The 19,600-nt window shown below is 52.8% G+C and overlaps 1 protein-coding gene across 1 annotated transcript; it reads right to left on the bottom strand.

Annotated features, from left to right (window-relative positions):
* Positions 1-10,480: 10,480 nt before the first annotated feature.
* On the bottom strand, positions 10,481-17,196 carry SLC35E4 (solute carrier family 35 member E4). Its single transcript, XM_037052520.1, has 2 exons — positions 15,927-17,196; positions 10,481-11,452 (listed from the first exon to the last, which is right to left on the bottom strand). Exons 1-2 carry the CDS (start codon positions 16,543-16,545, stop codon positions 11,019-11,021), a joined length of 1,053 nt encoding a protein of 350 aa, XP_036908415.1. The 5' UTR covers positions 16,546-17,196; the 3' UTR covers positions 10,481-11,018.
* Positions 17,197-19,600: the final 2,404 nt, after the last annotated feature.

Raw genomic sequence — 19,600 nt, 5'->3', positions numbered from 1 at the left:
GTCTGCCACGGTCCTACCTCGTTCTTTCATACCCAAAGCCAGAGCCTTACACATCATGGCACCTCCTTGCTTCTCACAGGAAGGGCCAGCCTACTGGATAAGTAACCTCAACAGTGCTCTGGGAGCCCTCGGGGCCCCAGGCCAACCCCGCCTCCCACCTTTAACTACAGGGGCAGTTTTCTGGATTTACACATAATTTTCAAAGAAAGCATTCCACCATATCAAAAAATTTAAACCTTTTTTGGAGTGCTGATATACATGATAAGTTCTCAAAGTGCCCTTGACAGTCCCCTGCCAGTCTTGATGAAGGGAGGCATTCGTTTTTTTCTGGGGCACTTGTGGAGAGGCCTGAAATCATGCCTCAGAGGTTCCTCTCACGGGCCTTGGCTTGGAAATCTGGAGCTGCAGACCCGAAGCTAGCCTCGTCTCCCCCTCCCCCTGTGACCCTGGACCTCTTGGGAGCCTGTTTCCTCATCTGTCCAAACTGTGACAGCCCTTTCCTCACAGGGCTGTCGTGAAGATTCAACAACTTAGCATGGTGCCTGGCACGTGGTAGGTGCTTAGTGTAACTGGCTGCTCTCATCGTGACTGATGCTGTGGCCCTCCTGGTCCAAGTCAGCACAGCCATCCTCATAATGGCATTTCCCACATCTGTGCATAGTTCTTTACTGTTATAAAGTGTTCTTTCAAAAACTCATCCTGTGTGGAAAAAAAAGTTTTAAACCCTTTCAGACCCTACCTCAGAGGACACCTAGACTTCAAAGCTTTTCCAGAGCTCTCATTTTGTTTAATCTAGGTGCGACCTAGGGGTCCTAAAGCGAGGAGCGAACTTCCAGCTTCCCCCAGAAAGCCTCACTTAGATCACCGGCTGTCAGAGCCAGTGGCCTGGTCTGGCTCACCCACTGGGGCCCACAGGGGCAGGTACCAACGGGATGAATGAGTGGGACCCACCAGAAAGCCCAGAAATCTGTGCTTTGACTCACTGTCTATAGTAACACTCCCAACTATCACTTACATGTTTTCTTCACCGTATTCTCTGATTCTCTGTCCTTGATGAGATGAACATTAGCCCTTTGGATACTGTCCAACAGTTCCTGAGACTTTGTTTATTGATTTAAATTTTTTTCTCTCTGCTGTTCATACTGGATAACGTACTCATTTTCTCTTGCTGCCATAACATTTGCCACAAACTTAGTGACTTGAACACCTGTTATTTCTGTGGGTCAGAAGTCAGGTTGACGGAGTCATTTGCTTGGGTTCTCGCAAGACCAAAACCAAGGAGTTTCATAAGGCTAAAATGAAGTGCATTTTGTTACCGGTGACTCGGGAAGATTCTACTTCCAAGCTCATTGAGGTGGTTGACCCAATTCACTTCTTTTCAGTCGCAGGACTGAGGACCCCATTTTCTTACTATCAGCTGGGGGCTGGTCTTTTCTCCTAAAGCTGCCACATTCCTTCTAGTGATTTCCATGTGGCCCTCTCCTACAGTGATGGGTTGAGGCCTTCTCATGCTTTGAATAACTCTTGACTTTTTCTTCTGCTGAATTCAGCCAGAGAAAATTCTCAGCTTTTTAAGGATTCATGTAATTAGATTTAGCACGTTGAAAACAAAAATAATCCCAATTTTTGAAATATATTTTATTGATTATACCATTACAGTTGTTCTATTCCCCCCCTTCATTCCCCTCCACCTGCACACTCCCTCCCCCACCATTCTCCCCTCCTTAGTTTATAACCACGTGTCTCAAGTTCTTTAGATTCTATATTTCCCCCACTATTCTCGCCCTCCCCCTATCTATTTTCTACCTACTGTCTATGCTATTTTCTGTGCCTTCTCCCCCCTTCTCCTCCTCCCACCCCCCTGTTTCTAACCCTCCATGTGTTCTTCATTTCTATGGTTCCACTCCTGATCTAGCTGTCCTCTTGGTTTGCTTTTGTTTTAGGTGTGGTTGTTAATAACTGTGTGTTTGCTGTCCTTTCACTGTTCATATTTTTCATCTTCTTTTTCTTATATAAGTCCCTTTAGCATTTCATATAATAAGGGCTTGGTGATGATGAACTCCTTGAACTTGACCTTATCTGAGAAGCACTTTATCTGTCCTTCCATTCTAAATGAAAGTTTTGCTGGATAAAGCAATCTTGGCTGTAGGTCTTTGGATTTCATGACTTGGAATACTTCTTTCCAGCCCCTTCTTGCCTGTAAGGTCTCTTTTGAGAAATCCGCTGACAGTCTGATGGGTACTCCTTTGTAGGTGACTGTCCCCTTATCCCTTGCTGCTTCTAGGATTCTCTCCTTCATTTTGGTCTTGGCTAATGTAATTATGATGTGCCTTGGTGTGTTCCTTCTTGGGTCCAACTTCTTTGGCACTCTCTGAGCTTCCTGGATTTCCTGGAAGTCTATTTCCTTTGCCAGACTGGGGAAGTTCTCCTTTATTATTTGTTCAAATAAGTTTTCCACTTGTGGCTTTTCCTCTTCCCCTTCTGGTACCCCTATAATTCAGCTGTTGGAACATTTAAAGATGTCCTGGAGGTTCCTAAGCCTCTCCTCATTTTTTTGAATTCTCATTTCTTCATTCCTTTCTGGTTGGATGTTTCATTCTTCCTTCTGGTCCATTCCATTGATTTGAGTCCCAGTTTCCTTTCCATCACTATTGGTTTCCTGTGCATTTCCCTTCATTTCAATTAGTTTAGCCTTCATATGTTCCTCTAATTTGTGACTATAATCTACCAGTTCTGTGAGCATCCTGATAAATAGTGTCTTGAATTGTGCTTCTGAGAGGCTGGCAATCTGTTGGTCGCTTAGAGTTATTGGCTCTGGGACTTTGACTTCTTGCACCATCTTTTTGGGCTGTTCGTGCCTGTTAAGTAGCAGGAACGGAGCCCTAGGTTTTCACCAGAGTAGGGCACCTCAGTCACTGGGTTGTGACGTTGTATGTGGGGGCAGGGTCAAAGAGGGACAATGGCTTCCCGTCTGCCCCCTGCCGCCACGGCCCCAGCACCGCAGCCACCACCACCACCACCATGCCCACGCGTTTCATTACACTGCACTCGAGTGTGCTACCACCGTCAGCCCTCCACCACTGGGTTCGCCCCCTGGGGCCTGTGTGGTTCATCTCACTGTGCGCGAATGTGCAACCGAGGTCAGTCTGCCCCACACCCCGACTGGCTCCAGGCTGCCTGCGCGTCTAGGTGGGGGGATCTGTCCTGCCCGACCCAGCTCCGCTGCTGGCTCCGCCTCTCTTACCATCCCCGTTGAACGGTTCGTAGTTGTTGGACTTCTGTATAATTCCGTTTTCTGGTCTTTGGGTGTGTCCTAGTTCTCCAAACCTTTGTTGTGTTCAAACTTGGTTGTGGGAGAAGGCACAGTGTTTCCATCTATGTCTCCATCTTGGCAGAAGTCCAAAATAATCCCAATTTTAAAGTCAGTTTTGTCTGCAGTGTCTCTTTTGTTATGTAAAATGACACAAAAAGTGTTATTTGGACATCTTTGGCAGGGTCAGGCATTCTGCCTATCACAGATAATTTCTATTGATCTATTCAAGTTCACAGACTCCTCAGTTGTCTGGTCTGCAACCAATGCCACCCAGATATTTTAAATTTTTTATTATTATATTTTCTTGGTTTAAATTTTTCTATTTGGCTGTTTTCTGTAGCTCCTGTTTCTCTGCTGAGACTTTCTATCTTTTTATTTCTAAAGACTTTCGCTGATCATTCCAACACCTGGGTCATCTCACATGTTCAGACTCTCTGGGTTCTTTGTATGTGGAATAATTTTGCAATGTACGGTGGACATTTGAATGTGACGTTCTGAGACTCCAGGCCTTGTTTAAATACTTTGGAATATTTTGAGGTTTCGTTTTAGGAGGTGACCCATTTCACTTCAATTCTGATCTGCCTCCTGTGGGCTATTAAAAATGACAGCAGGTCCAAAATGGAGTCACTCACGCTAAACCCCATGGCACCAAATCGAGACCTAATTACAGTTTCAGCTCTCCCAGAAATGTGATCTCAAACCAATCAATCAGGAATTGCCTGACAGATTCTGTCATCCCCAATAACCTTGCTACAAACCCACTTTTTTGGCTTAGAATGACTTCCTTGTTCCTGCTCCCCTTTGCCTATAAAGGTCTTTTATTCTGCACAGTTCATTGGAGCTCCTTTTTACTTGCTAGATTGGATGCTGTTCAATTCATGAATCGTTGAACAAAGCCAGTAAGATCTTTAAAAACTCACTCACTTGAATTTCATTTTTTTAACAGGACCAGAGTTTCAATATCAGTTCAGTTTTCCAAACTTTCGATGTAAAACAGATCTGTCTTAAGCTTGTGCCACCTGGGGGCCAGTTTGAAATCTGGGTGGTCTACCTGACAGTTTAGTTCTCAAAGTCACTGGAATGTTGTTCAGGGTCAGACCCACCCATATGAGCCAAGCAGTTCATACGGCAGCTTTATGGGATCCATTTCTCAAGCTCCCTCCTCTCCACGACCTTCCTCCCACTCTCTGGTTTTCACGAGCAATCATTCTCTAGTCCCCCAGCTAGGAATCAGGGCCTTCAGTCCCTGTGCCCTGCTGCATACATTCGGGGACTAGATCTGCTCTAGGGCCAAGTGACAATATGAAGAGAGAAAAAAGGAAATGGAGATTCCTACACACACCCATACGTTTCAGGCCACAGTTCTTTTGGTCAGAGAAAAGAGTTCCCCTCAGAGTCTTAGGTGCTCTTCCAGATGCCGCTGCCTAGTTTCAACTTCAGTATGAAGCTTACCTGGGGGCAGGGCCATATGGAAAAGAAAAAAAGGTGATTTCCCTCATTCTATCTGTCCTGATGGGAGGGGGCCCCCCCTTCCTACTCCTCAGAAGATGAGGCCAAAGCTTTTCTTAGAGTTCTTTTCATGTCCAATGCACAGTTCCAGGATTCACGCTGCCTTTTCGGCTAGGCCAAGCGACACAGGAACCAAACAGGGAACTTGCTACCAGATTGTATATACTTCAAGTTCTGATTCCTTTCCCAATCCACCTACCATTTCTCCTTCAGAGTCGTCAGCTGGCTGCTCCGTGCATTCTGTCCAGGGTTTGTAGCAGCATTTAGGGAGGGGGCCAGACTATGCCTGCTCTTCCTTCTTCAGCACTAGAGCCCTGAGAAATGCACTTTTCCCACATGTTCCTTTGTGGGAAAAGGAAAATAAATACAGTCCATCTACAATACTATCTTCAAGCAGTCACCAAGTCAACATCTTGGTATTGTGGTATGTTTCCTTCCTTTTATGCATATTTTTATAGTTGAGGAAATATAATTTTGGATCTTTCCTTCTAAGTTATATTGTTTATATTCAGCATTGGTTGTGGTGGGATCAGGATTTCACATCTTAAGTGGGAGAGGTTGAGATGGAAGGCTCTTGAAAGGGTCCAAGTCCTTTTCCCAAACAGTTCACTCTATTTCTTTGGGACTACGAGTAGAGTGGTCCTTTAATCAGACAGCCTAGGAAAAGGAAGTCGTGTTGGAGTTTTGATGCAAGTCTGTCGTGGGGAGAATGAAATGGTCCTCACAACCCAAAAGACGGACTTGGAGCGGGAATCCCAGGCCTCTGTTTGAGTTCATGAATCTTTAACTTTCCCACTCCAAAAATGCAGAATCTCTTTCTTTCTTTATGATGAATTAAAGTCAATTAAATTTGGTTTGAGAAGTGTCTGTGAAATTTATAATACCCTGTCAGGTAAGTAGGGACATGCCGGTGGCCCTGGGGATTTCCCTGAACGACCTCTGTCAAAATGGTGATCTCATTACAAATCCCAGTGGCAGGTAAGTAACTCTTGACCCTGAAGCACACAGCCCCGCTTACCTATCCTGGGTTGTTAAGTCCAAAAGCCCTAAGAATCCATCAGCCTCCATCCCTGGACTGAGGAGGATCTGTATCACCTGGGAAGGAGCTTGGGATGAGAGTCAAGAGTTGTGGATTCTTATCCTGCTTTGTGACTTCATGTCACGTTGGAGTTTTTCTGGAATTCTTCTTACTCTGTAGAATAGGAGCCACGATGCCATCTATGGTGGCCATAAGCATGTGCCCCCCAGTCTCCAATTACAGAAACAACTGACTGAGGCCCCAGATGGGGCTCTGTGAAATCCATCACCATGGGTTTTTTTAAAACCTTACCCGAGGATATGTTTATTGATTTTAGAGAGAAAGGGGGAAAGAGAGAGAGAAAATATCAGTGTGAGCGAGAAATATTGATCGGTTGACTCTAATATGCACCCAAACCAGGGGTCAAAGCTGCAACCTTTTGGTGTACGGGACTACACTCCAACCAGCTGAGCCACCCAGCCAAGGGCCCATCACTGTGTGCATTTGCCAAGTGCCTGCTGTGGGCCAGGGCTGCATGGTACTGTGTCAGGGAGGACACAGAGGTGGGGCTGACAAGACACTCCACTTGGGATCAAGAAGCTTCCAGATTAATTCCCCATGGCCCTAGGCTGTGTCCTGCTCACCCACTCGCTCAACATTCACTGATGTGGTCGCCAGCCTCAGAGATAACCTCAGTGATCTCCTCCTCCTGGTATTCATGCTCACAGTGAACGGGGTTGATCTGTACCCAATAAGATATTAGAGAAATGAAGATGCTAGAATTAACGAATAAATGAGAGAATTCGAGAAATGAGTATCATTTTTCAAAATTGGGTCAAAAAGAACATGGTGGCTTCCTGCTGCCTTGAATCGCTCACTCTGGTGGGAGCCAACCACAGTGTTGCAGGAGCCCTGAGGAGAGGCCCACAGGGCAAGGAACCTGCCGTATGAGTGGACCCATCCTCAAAGCAGATGCTGTCATGTCAAGCCTTCCCGTGGCTGCAGCCCTGGCTACCATCTTGACCACAGTCTCCTAGCAGACCCTGAGCCAGAACCATTCCACTAAGTCACTCTCAAATTCTGATCCACAGAAACCGTGAGATAATTCGTATTTGTTGCTTTAAGCCATAATGTCTGGGGATAATTTGTTACCCAAATCAATACAACTGATGTTACTATGTGCTGGACGTAGGACACTGTCCCCACTGTCATCTGCTTACCTAGACCACAACAGTAGCTCTTCCCTGGTTTCCCTGTCCCTTCATTATCTCCTCCACAGGGGACCCAGACCAAACTGAATGTCCACTATCAAGAAATGTTTATTGAGCATTGGGGCTCTTGCGTGCTCAAAACCTTCCACGGCTCTCCATTGTGTTTTGTGTTATTTCCAGGAAACATTTGCAACCAAGCAGGAACAGTGTGAGTTTCTGGCATCCCTAAGCTGATTTTGGAGCAGAGTAGAAAGCAAGGAGAGTCCTCATTTGCCCTGGCCCCTGGAATGACAATCCAAGGGCCCCTTGGGGAGGCTGGGAGGGGCCCCTGGCAGCTGGGGCTGAACAAGGCAGCAGCTTTGTTCTCAGTTCACAGTGGCAGGATGCCCAGTGAAAGCCCAGCGAAGGCCCGGTGAAGACCCAGCTTCCCGTTTCCTCTGAGACTGGGATAGGTGGTGGGAGCTGGGATATCCATCCAGCTTGGCTCCAGCAAGAGCATGCCCCGAGGGCTCTCACTGGGCAATGGAAAGCTGGGGGTGGGGGTAGCATGAGAAGCCTTGAGGGAGGAACTGGGCAGTTGCCTGGGTGTCTATAGTGAGTCTGTCTACTAACCTTTCTTGAGGACCTATTAGCTTCCAGGCACGGTTGCTAAGCACATACAGCTTCTGAGAGCTGGATGGGGTTAGGTTCTACTGCTGCCCCCACCTCACAGAGGCACAGGAGGGGAAGGCCCTTGCCCTGGGTCACATAGCTTAGACATGCCAGAGCTGGGATTTGACCAGGTCTGGCCCCTGCTGTTGACTAACATCCTCTTCTACATACTTTATCTGGACCAGTGCTGGGAGGACACTGGTGAGCAGGACAGTTTTCTCAGCCTTCCCAGAGCCCAGGCCAGGGGAGAAAAGGTGATAAAGCAGTTCTGAGAATAGAATGTGCTTAGAGCCCTGCCCGGGGAAGTGCAGGGAGCTGGGGTGATCTTGAATTCAGCTTGGCTTGGGGCAGAGCAAGGGTGGGGGCAGGGAAGAGCTTCCCACGGAAGGTGACATCTCTTAGCCCAATGCAGTCCCTGTGCAGGGACTGGGCACAAAGAGTGAGGCTCAGAGAGGTGAGGTGACTTGCCTGAGGTGATAGAACAAGGAAGAGGCAGGGCCTAGAGTGACAGTGGCCTTCCAATGGGATTCACCCTCTAAGCCCTTCCTGCTAGTTAGCCCTGTGATCCTCTCTTCCAAGATGCTGTGAAGCCAGGAGAGATTAGACAGGTCATTTTGTGGGAAAGGGGAGTAAAAACCAGGCTTTCTGACTCACAGCTGAGTGCTCTCTGCCCACTGCTGGGAGGAGGGATAGGGGGGACTTCAATTGTGATCTGGGGAAATCACCTCAATGTTGAATGGTTCTGAGTCTGGTGACATGCCAGCCCCTAGGTCAAGCACTGCCCCAATTCCCCCCAATCCCACCCCCACAACCACCAGGGGCTGGCTTTTGACAAGAGGCCATCTGTTAAGCCAAGCATTGCACTGGCCCAGAAGCCCAGGCAAGGGTGCTGCAGGGAGGCTCCTGGTGTGACAGGGAGCCGGGAGCCACCTTGAATGGGGAAGGGTCCTGAGTACTGAGGATGTTCTGCCCACCCAAGGCTGACTGTCCTCTGTCCTGTTTGTCCAAGCCAAAGATGGATACTGGAGGTGCCCAGGCTCTACCAGGACAGGGCTGAGCCTTCGGCATCTCTGAGTCATAGGGAGGGTGTGCGGTGAGTGACTCATCCTGGGTCCACTTCCCTCCACAAGGCCAGCCTGGATGGAGGTCAAGGCCAGGAATCCTAGCACATGTTCTTCTTGGGCTAGGTAACTCCCAGCCTTGCTCAGGTTGTGCTGTCTAGTGCTGGCTGGCACAGCGGTCCTCCATGAATTCTAGCCATGTGAATGAATGATTCCTCCCTGAGCCCCAGGCCCCCTGGACCCCAGCCCCAACCTAATCGAGTTCCCATCCTCACACAAAGAGGGAATACTGTCTCACTTTCCAGATGGGGCTGGAGAAAGTAGACAATAAGATGATAGCCCAAGACAGGGACCAAGACAGCTGATACCATCACCCTCTTTCTCCCTGGCCAGGCTGACTGGACTCCTCCCTGGGACCCACGGGGAGATCATCAGCCCCACTCTGCAGATGAGGGAACTGAGGCTCGGAGAGGGTAGGCTCCCTCCCTAAGGTACACTGTGCACGGTGACGTGGGCAAAGCAGAATTAGGTCCCCGTTTTCCCTAATCCAGACAGAGTCCTTATTGGGTTTTTGGTTTTGGATTTTTTTAAAGATTTTATTTGTTTTTAGAGAGGGGAAGGGAGGAAGAAAGGGAGAGAAACATCAATGAGTGGTGTTTGCCTCTTGTGTGCCCCACCCTGGGGACCAGGCCTGCAACCCAGGCATGTGCCCTGACTGGGAATCAAACCAGCAACCCTTTGGCTCACAGGCCGGCACTTAATCCACCGAGCCACACTAGCCAGGGTAAGTCCTTATTGTTTTTAATAGGCAGTTTCCAACAAAGGCAGCTCAGTGGGAGTGTGGTGGGGCGGGGTGGGGGGGGGGAGGCGGGGAGAGTTAAGTGCCCAGGGCCAAGCAAAAGATGGGAGAGAAGTGAAGCTGAGTTCAGCCAGCAGGTCAAGGGATGGCTCTAGGGGTTAGGTCGGCTGTCCTCGCTTCTCAACATGACAGCCCTGCTGCCCTGCAAGTCCCCTGGGTCAGCCCACAAGACCCTCCCTGACGAGTGCTCCCTCTTCCGGGAACACACCCTGATTCCTTGCCCTCTGCACCCACAGCCTGGGCACAGCCCTTTATTAAGACCCTTCCTTTATCAGGCTTCCTTTTTTGGTTTCTCTTTTAGAGAGTTGCATGTTTGGTTTTTCTCCCCCAGGCCAGGGTTTGGCCATGAAAGGGAGAGGGACGTTTAGAGAGAGGACACCCCACAGAGGGCACAGCATGTGCAGAGGTTTTGGTGAGTGGGCCTGGCAATGTGGGGGACTTAAAGGAAGTCATGAGGCTGGAAGATGGAGACTGAGAGAGGAGAAGTGAAACAGGAGCCTGGCGAGCCTGCAGGGGCCAGATCCTGAAGGCCTTGTGGTCTGGAGCAGGAAGTTCTGATTTTTTCCCAAGAGAGGTATGGAGCTACAGAAGGCATGATCTTTCAGGAAGATCCCTCTGGGGCTGCCTGGAAGTTGGAGCGGAGGGCCCATAGCAAAGCAGGGAAGAAGCCACTATTGCCCTCCAGAAGATGAGCAATGGTGGCCTGGCCAGTGGAGGGACTCTAGACAATGGGGCTAAGCTGGGGCCTGGACAGATCACAGTGGGTAAGGGAGGATGTCCTTGTTTTTCTGAGGGTGGCTAGAGGCCATCTCTCTCCCTATATTTCCTTGGCTGCAACCCCAAGGAATGACACAGGTGTACAAGCAAAAATAGTTTATTTGAGGACGGAAGACCCAAAATTGGGGGGCCCAGGGGTGAGGCCACAGTAGCTGCCAGGGGTTGGCACACATGACCCCCACCTCCCCAGGGGAGCCCAGCAGCAAGAAGCCTCTCTCTGGGCACCCTAGCTGCCTCCCCCCTCCCTGGAGGAAGGATTGTGCAACCGCCAAGAATCGTCATCGTCGTCATCGGAACACTGTGAGGTTCTCAAAGTTTGGCCAGCAGTTTTTGGCATAATCATTGATATCAGTAACAATTACTGTGACAAGCGCAGTGACTGTGCCAGGCTTGGACCCACCATCCAGTGGTGAGTGGGGTCTGTGACGAGCAGAGGCAGGCAGGGACAGGTGGGTCTCTCTGGGAGGTCCCATTCCAGCCTCCAAGGTCACCTTTCCCGAAGGCGCCTCTCTCTCCCGTGGCCCCAGAGGTTGCCTGCTCTCCACCTTGCCCACGGCCACTGGCCAAGGTCAGATTTGGGCTGGGGCTGTCCCAGTTAGTCCATGTGGTCTCCCAGGTTTCAAAGACCCTTGCCAGGCTGATTCCTCCGCCAGAAGCCCCAGTGGGCAACCCAGGAGGCCACGAACTCGCAGTTGTGGTAAAGGAACATTCCCAAAAGGGTGAGTGCAATGCCCACGTAGCTGAGGGTGCTGAGGCGACTGCCAAACAGGAACCGGGACAGGACGAGGTTGCCCACGACAGTGAGGTTGCCCAGGACGTGGACGGTGAGGGCAGAGGTGAGGGCCAGCAGGGAGAAGCCGGCCAGGTTGTAGAGCACGGACAGGAGACAGCTGAGCAGGATGCAGGCCCAGAGGCGTGAGTCAGTGGGAGCAGGCGACAGGGCCTCACCAGCCTCCAGCACCAGGGCCGCGCCTGCCAGCAGGCAGAAGCTGGGCAGCGAAGTGGCGTACAGCAGGGTCACCGCGTCCAGCCTCTCCTCCTGCAGCAGGGCACCTGCAACCAGGACAGCAGCCATCAATCACCACCCTGCAGGCAGAAAACCCCCACTTTGCCAACCCAGCAGGACCTCCAAGGCCCGTCCTCCAGGAAGCATGGCCCAGCCCCTGTAACGTGATAATCAAGAATCCAGAATCACACTGCCTGGGTTGTTGACTTGTATCCTCTCCTTCCGAACCGTGACCTGGTACTTTGCGCCACCTGTGGAGGCCTAGGTTTCTTCATCTGCAAAGTTGGGTGATAATAAAACCTAACACACTTTTATAGGAACTTTTATAAAGATTAAAACAGAGAGCCTTTATAAAGATTAAAACAGATAACATACATAAAGTCCTTCATAAGGTAAGTGTTCAGTAAATGTAAAAAGATAAAGTAAAGTAAATAGGCCTGTTATCACCCCCTTCAAACTGCTTTCCATGAGGCTAAAACAATCACCTAGTAGTGATATTCAAATGATCAGTAAACATGAAGTGTGGCTCCCCCTAATAAATATCTTCAGGGGATCCCCAGGCCCTGGGGAACAATAGCCTAGGTTCTTAAGCAGCTTTGAAGGCCCTGCACTCAGTGGCCGGACCTGCCTTCCTAGATCTCAGCCCTTATCACGCACGCTACCCCACAGCGTAGCTCCCACCGCTGTCACGGGGACAGGCCCACAGAAGTTTCCAGCTCTACCACTTACTTAACAACATGGCCTTTACATTTTAAAAAAAAGAATTTTAAAATATGAAATTGTGTGAGTCAACTGTTAGGTCCATTCATTGCTTCATTCACTCATGACCACCGAGATCAAGAGAACAACAAAAATCTCATTGTTTGCGCTTGGCTGTCCCTCCCTAATCAGCATCTTTTGCTCCCAATGCTGGGGCTTGCCGAGATGAACCCACGACTGAGGGGAAATGTTTTAGCTTCGTAAGGAAGAGGAGATCTCACCACCTTGCACATGTGTGCATGCGTGCCTCTGGGTGTACATGCACGCGTATACGTGTTCCCACCCAGGCAGTTCACCCAGGAAGTGGGGCCTGCCATCGAAGTCAGACACAGCCCATGCGAATGGCAGTGTCTGCGAGAAGGCACTGATGGTCGGGACCTCGTCCAGGTTTTAGTGCAGACAGATGAGTAATCGATCCACGGGCCCTCCGAGCCTCTGTGCATTTTTCTGACACACACTTTCTGAAGAGCCACCGAGGAGTTTATTCAGAGGCTACGCTTAGCATAGGAAATCTCTCTCTCTATTTCATTTTGATGTTTTGGCTTTGTTCTCTAGGCAACCGCCCCTCTGGCTCGAGCATTTCTAGAAATGAACAGATAATTGGAATACCTCCTGCTCGTTCGCTCCAAATTTAGCACTGTACGAGCTGCCTGCGGCCTGCGTGGTAGAGGGCCAATCATCAAAAGGTGATTAGGGTTTCAGGTGAATTTTACCTCTGTGAGACCGTCAGGCAGGAAGGTCCTAACCTCTTCCCTCAGCCTCTGAGCCTGTTCTGCATCCCACCCAGCCCTCTGCCTCACTCCCCTGCAGCCCAGGGAAAGGGTGGTAATCCTCTGCCAGACGCAGCTCACCCCACCCAAAGCCCCCAAACTGCCAACCTGTCACCCTGACTTCTTAGTGACCCCTCCTCTGCCAGCCCCAGCCCCAAGCCTTCCATTGCAGCCTCGCCTTCTCCAAAGGCATTTTTGTTTGAGCATCTGAACATGCCTAAGCTTCTGCCACATGCAGACAAACTCTGTTCTGCTGGCTACTGGCTTATCCCGTCCTCATTCCTTCACTAGCTGCGTGGTGTCAGGCAAGCAACCCTCTCTCTAAGCGTTGTCTCTCCATGTGTAGCATTGGGAACATGACAATACCCCCCACTTACAAGGCTGTGTGCGGTGCCGAGCACAGGGCCTGGTGCCCAGGGGTAACTGCTCACCATTGCAGCTGTCTCAATCCCACACACTCTGCTCCTGCTAGCTGATGCCCTGTGCCCAGGCACGGCCTGTTTCCTGCTCCCAGAATGCCCTTTCCTGTTGTTGCTGTGTGAAGAGCTTGGCAACAGCATGGTTACACAGTGAGGACCCGGCAAGTGTTTGCTACTATGATTTTGTTATTGTTATTGTCATCACTCACTGCATGCCTCTTCCCTTAGGCAGCCTCCTCTGGTCTCCCCTGTAAGTAAGTAACTGCCCTGACCACACCTGTGTCCACCTTGGCTCTGGAGTTTCCCTCCTGTCATTGTGATGTCTGTTTCTGAGGGTGTCTCCCCACCAGCCTGACAGCTCAGAGGGCAGGGGTCAGGTCAGGCTGCTCCCTGATGCAGGTGAGTACAGTTGAAAACAGGTTCATGTCCTACTTCCCAGCCTGTCTGTGAGTGGGAAGTTGGCATCACTCCTCCCCCACGTATCCCAGAGTCTACAACTGGCCCAGGTAGGAGGGAGGCTGCTGGCCCTGCCCGTGGCTGCCTGGGTGCTCCTCTCCTGGGACGATCACCCTCTGCTCCCGTGGAGTCTGCTCTAATCGAAATCCGGCCCTGGCGCCTCTCCTGGCACCTCCGGAAGTAGAAACCTCCTCTTGTCCAAAGCCCCTGCCACCACCCCTCTGGCTCCAATCTGTTCCTCCCCATCTCTGCTGGGTCCCTTCTCTCTTTGTGGGGCCCCCAGCCTCCTAAGCTCCCTTATGAGCACCCCGAGCCATGTAGCCCAACCAGCCTGCCAATTCTGCAGGCAGCACCATGGATAAATCTACCACTCCAGGAGTACCTGTCCAGTGCCAGGTCTCAGGCCAGGTGCTAGGGACCTGGAGCTGCCCCAACCTAGTCCATGGCCTCTCGGAGCCCCTGTCGGGAGGGACACAGACAGGTAACCAAGTGGCTGTAATGTGGGGCATTCGGAGTCTTAATGGGGAAAGCAGAGGGTGCTGTGGGAGTCTAAAGCAAGTACCCCACTCACCTCAGGAGGCCAGGAAGTTGACAAGGGAGAGATGGGAGGAGCTGGCAAAGGCTAAAAAGTGGCCTGATGCCAGACACCTGCCTCTCTGTGCCTGTGTGCCTGGGTCCTGGCCAGCCATAGCCCACTCTGCAGGCCGGGGCTCCTTCAGGGTGAGGAGCTCTGGACCTCAGCAGGCATGATGTGGGCCTAAAGGTTGCAGTTTCCTGGCCTTGTGGCCCTGCCCAGTTTTGGGGGTGGAGGAGTAGGTGTGCCCTTGGGGTCAGGTTTCCCACTGCCGACTCATGCCCAGAACTCGGTCCTGAGCTCAGTCACCAGCTCTCATATAACCTGAGAGCAAAAATAGAACCAGGCTTCGGCCCTGACACAGGACCTGGGAGGATGGGGACAGGGCCTCCAGGTCCCGCTGAAGATGCCAGGACAGAGCTGAATCCTGATTCCAACCTGCCATGGCTGCAGGCCACCCCCCAACCCCAGCCCAATGCCCTTGGAGCAGCCCTTCCTTCTCACATGCCTGGGTCCCAGGATCTCAGCGTTCGAAGGGAGGGAGAGCAGGAGGCCCCTGGGACTCCATCAACTCCAACCCTTCTCCACCAAACACATCAGGACACTGAGTCCCAGACAAGGCTCAGTGCTGCCCAAGGTCACCCAGTATGAGCAGAGGTATGGCCTCCCTTCCCCGAGTGGGTGCCCTGGCCTCCCCCTTGGTTTAGGCAGAGAGAGAGTGGGACCATGACAGAGACTCCCTTCAGAAGGACAGGTAGGAAGGTGGCCTCCACCCTCAGACTGAGTGATTTAGCAGGGTCTAGGCCTGGAGCCTCCCCCACCCTCTGCTCAGAGTCCCCTGCCTCCTGTCATCAGGGATGAGGCAACCCTGGGCAAATCACAAACCTCTGTGGGTTTCAGTTCCATCATCTATAAAATGGGTGGGGGCGGGGAAGGTGGTGGGGGCCCTGATGACTCAAGGGCAACACCCAGCACAGGCCTGTTACACTGCAGCTCCCAATAAACATTGGCCCTTCCTTCCTAGACTCAGCTGAACGCTTGGCCTTCCAAACCCCAGCTCGAGGCCTTGCCCACTTTCTCCCTCCCCGGTCCCTGCTGTCAGGTCTCCCTCTGGGGCCACAGCCTCCTGCCACATCTTGGACAGCGTGGAGATTGAATGCCGGGCTCAAATCGTACGTTGGCTGCTCACTCGCCACACGGCCCAGGGCAACCCTCTCTGCTGGTCAAATGGGGACAAGACAATACAATGATTTCCTTGATCAGGGCAGTGTGGGGATCCAGTGAGATACGGGGACAAAATATGGTACACAGGTCAATGGCAGCTATTATTAAATATGAGTTGGACCTCCAGAGTCTGTGTTTGGGGCCTGGGACTCACTGAGTTGTTGGCTCTTTCTGAGCCTCAGTTTCTGCCTCTTCCAAAGCCATGAGGCTCAGTTTCTTTATCTGTAAAATGGGATAACAGTCACATCCCTCACAGGGCCATCCAGGCCACACACCCACCCGGATTCCCACCTCCTCAAACAGAGACCCGGGCACTCACTCTGCTGAACGGACTTGAGGCCTCGGAGGCAGGTGGCGGCCAGCAGGAAGCCACAGCCAGCAGGTGGTGACCGGAGCTCACCGGCCAGGCTGCAGGCAGCCCCCAGGCAGAGTGGACCCATGGCGGCGAACTGCAGTGGGTGGTGGCGACGGCTGAGCAGGAGCGCCGACAGGGCCAGTGTGATCAGTGGCGTGGTAGTGGTGGCCAGCTGTGCCAGGTCCAGGGGCACTGTGCTCAGGCCCACATTGCCGCAGGCCATGGAGGTGCCGAAGGTAAGGCTGAGCAGCAGCACTTGGCGGTGGGTGCCACTGGGCATGGGGCGCCGCGCTCCCCGGTGGCACGCCAGCGCTGCTGCCAGCATGTGCAGCGCTGAGAGCAGCAGGGGCCGCCCAAAGCCGTGCACGGTGAAAATCCACTTGTTGACGCTGGACATGCTGGCTCCTGCCAGCAGCCACACCAGTGCTACCAGGGCCACCCGGGTCCGGCCAGGTCGCCCAGGGGCCTGGTGGGTATCAGGGGGCCACTCGGGGGACCCAGCCACCCGAGCACCGCTAGTCTCTGCCACTGCCTCAGCAGAGGTCATCCTGCCGTCATGGTGCTCCAGAGGACAGCGACACATCCGGACCAGTGGGGCTGGGGCAGGAGGCCAGCTCCCCAGCAACCAGCTCTGAGCCACCAGAGAGCCCCTCTGGTCCAGGCCAGGTCCTGGTTTCTCGGATCGGGACTTTCCTTTCAGACAGGTGGGATAACGGCTTCTTCTGCCAGGCTTGTGCCAGCCACGGTCCAAGAGCTGTGTTCCGGCTCAAGCAGGGCAGAGCCCTGGTGGTGGCTGCTGGAGATGCCAGGCTCTCTGGTGCTCAGTCCTGGCCTAGTAAGCTCTGGGCACCTCTGCCCCCTGCCAGGTGAAGTCTCTACTCTTCTTCCTGCCTAGTGCCCTCGCTATATTGGATAGAATCCTTGTTCCTTTTCCTCTTTGGTCCAGAATCCGCAATCGCCTGCGTGTTCAGAACATGCCCAGGCCTGGCAGGGGTGATCCAGCCTTCCGTGCCCGTGTCCAGTGGTGCCTGGTAGTCGCAGTTTGCTGCCTTCGGCCGGTGCCAGGCGGTGGGCTCCGCTCGGCTCCACTCCCTCAGGGCCTATCCTCCAGCTCCCGGTGCTTCGGCTGCGGCTCGGGCCGCAGCGGAGGATCAGACAGCAGCTCCCGCCCGGCTCCAGCCCGGGCTCGGCCAGGCGAGCGAGGATTCTCGATCTTGGCCCCGCCTCCGCTGCCGCCAGCGCCCTCGCCCCACCCGGAAAGTTGGGCCGTGCCCCTGGCCCCGCCCCGGCCAGGCCCCGTCCCGGGAGATGTGAGCGATGTTTAGCCCCGCCTCCCACTCCACCACACTCTTCATCTGCCTTTTATTCCCTTCTTCAGTAGACTCCCCCTGCAGCTGAAGTGGTCAGCCTGTCTGTCTTTCCTCCCCCGATCTGGTGGAGAATCAGATCCCTCCCCACCCAGAGCCAAGGCGAGTCTCCTATAGAGACCAAAACAAGGAAGGAGACACTGGAGCATCTTTTTTGAGAGAGCCCAATAAAACCCCTAGCATCACAGGAGACTCCATCTTCTAGGATCCTCCCCCCCCCCCCCCCCGGGCCCCCATCCCAGGGCCGATCTCTAGCCACAGTCATCTCGGGGGACCTCAGCATTCTGAAGAGTCGGACTAAGGGGACCCTTAAGGCCTCTCCATTGTCCCTCCCTAGTCCCAGCACCTCCTCTCTCCCCAGCCCAGGGCGGGCCCCCTCTAGGCGGGCAGAGGAAGCTGAATCACCAAGGCTACAATTGCAGAAGCAGGGTAGCGCTGGCCAGCATCCATCCCTGGCCAGCCCAGGTCCCCATCTCCTGGGCATTCAGAGCTGATTCATAACTGGACTTGCTGGGGTCCACCCTCTGCCCTCAGCCCTGGCAGAACAAAGAGCCTTGGGTTGGCTGGGAGGCAGAGTAGCTGCCACTAAGCCCTTGCCCCTTCCTGGGGCTCAGCGTTCGCGTCTGAACGAGGGATGCCCCAGCGCAGAGCAGGCTGATGTAGACTTCAGGATCTGCATTGGCCTCTCTGAGCACTAGCCAGGTGCCCAGTGCCGGCTGCTTGAGTCTTTCCGGATGTGGGATTTCCTCCTCTGCGGAAGCTCCTCCCCACCGGATTCGGTTTATCTGTAGCTTGTCTTTGATGACAGCAACGACAGCAACCTGTCTGCAGGAACAAGACCTCACAGACCCACCACTCAGCCCGATGCGGGCGCCCTCTAGTGTTCAGATTGCAGAATGGCTGCAAGTGTCCCCAACCCTCATTAAGCATACTTGAAACTGAATTTAAAAGCCCCAGCCTCACCGAAGGCCAGCTCAGTCAGACGTTCTATGGTAGGCTCAGGAATCTGAGTTTTCACATTTGCCTCTGATGATTCTGGTGCCCGCTGGAGCCTGCAAATCACTGCGGAATATACCAAAATGTATGGCAGGGGATTTCTAGGCCAAGGACTAAACTATGGGTGTATTTAGACAGAGTTTCTCCATAAGGGGTTATAGGAGGGAAACTGAGGCAGCCAAAGAAACATGGCTCTCCCCCCATGTTTCCTGAATAGGAGGAATCAAGGCCCCTTAAGGGTTATATTCTTTGCAGGATTCTGTCAGGTTTCCAGTAAGTTTCCTTTAATAAAAAAACAATAACAATTTTTATAAACAATAAACACCCTGACCTTCTCAGAGCTGAGCTGGTGGGGGAGTGCTGGGCAGTGCACATCTGTCTACACCTCCTCCAAGACTGCCACAAAGTGGCTCCCCCCTGCTCTGCCCGGGGAGGGGTCAGCAATGAAGAATGAAGATTAACCAAGACGAAGCCTGGGTGCCTTGGTGGGGTGGAGAGAGCTGCCCGGGAAGGCCGAGGTCAGAACTCCAGGTGGGTGGCCCAGCAGATGATCCCAGATGGCAGTCCAGAAGGGCCAGGGTGCAGACAGGTATGACACCACTGGCTGCCAGGCACAGAGGGCTCCGTCGCACCCTGGCTGCAGTTACTCCTGGAGTGCGGTGCTGCAGAGAGCTCAGTGAGGGACGGAATCAAGGTGCCCAGAGTGGTGCTGGGGAATTTAGACCCGGTCTGTCTGGTTCCAGAGCCCCAGTTTTTAACCTGGACTCTCCCTTCTGGGAGAAGGAGGGGCTGAGGTGCCCAGCTTCATGGAGGGCATCAGGAGGCTCCCTCTCACTCTTTGAGGTCCCCCTGAAAGCCCGGGACATCCCAGAGCACCCTGCCTTTGCCCGCAGGCTCCCAAATGCCTCACATCTGAGTACTGATCTTTGAGAGGCCATGGCGCTGCTGTGGAAGCAGGCAATTCAGGGAGGGATTCTGGGAGGCACAGGAGAGGGGAAGGACCCATTACTAGCAACGGGGCTACAGAGGCTGTGGCACAGGCCTCCCCTATTTTCACTGAATGTCCCTAGACAAGTCACTCCTGGGGTGTCCGTTTCCCCCTCTGTGATCACTGACAAAGTCACAGGCATAAACATGCTGAGCCAATCAAGGTACCATCCCATTCCTGGGAGTAAGAAATAGGCTGAGAGAAGGGAAATGGTTTGTCTGGAGTCCTCCAGATCCAAACACAAGCTAAATGCTGTCCTGGTCCTTGGTCCCCAAGGAGGGCCTCTG

Source organism: Sturnira hondurensis, unplaced genomic scaffold (genome assembly GCF_014824575.4).
Source record: "Sturnira hondurensis isolate 20B ecotype Veracruz unplaced genomic scaffold, ASM1482457v3 Scaffold0007406, whole genome shotgun sequence".
Lineage (NCBI taxonomy): Eukaryota > Metazoa > Chordata > Mammalia > Chiroptera > Phyllostomidae > Sturnira > Sturnira hondurensis.
Note: the sequence above shows the minus strand (reverse complement) of the source record. Positions and strands in the feature narration are given on the sequence as shown.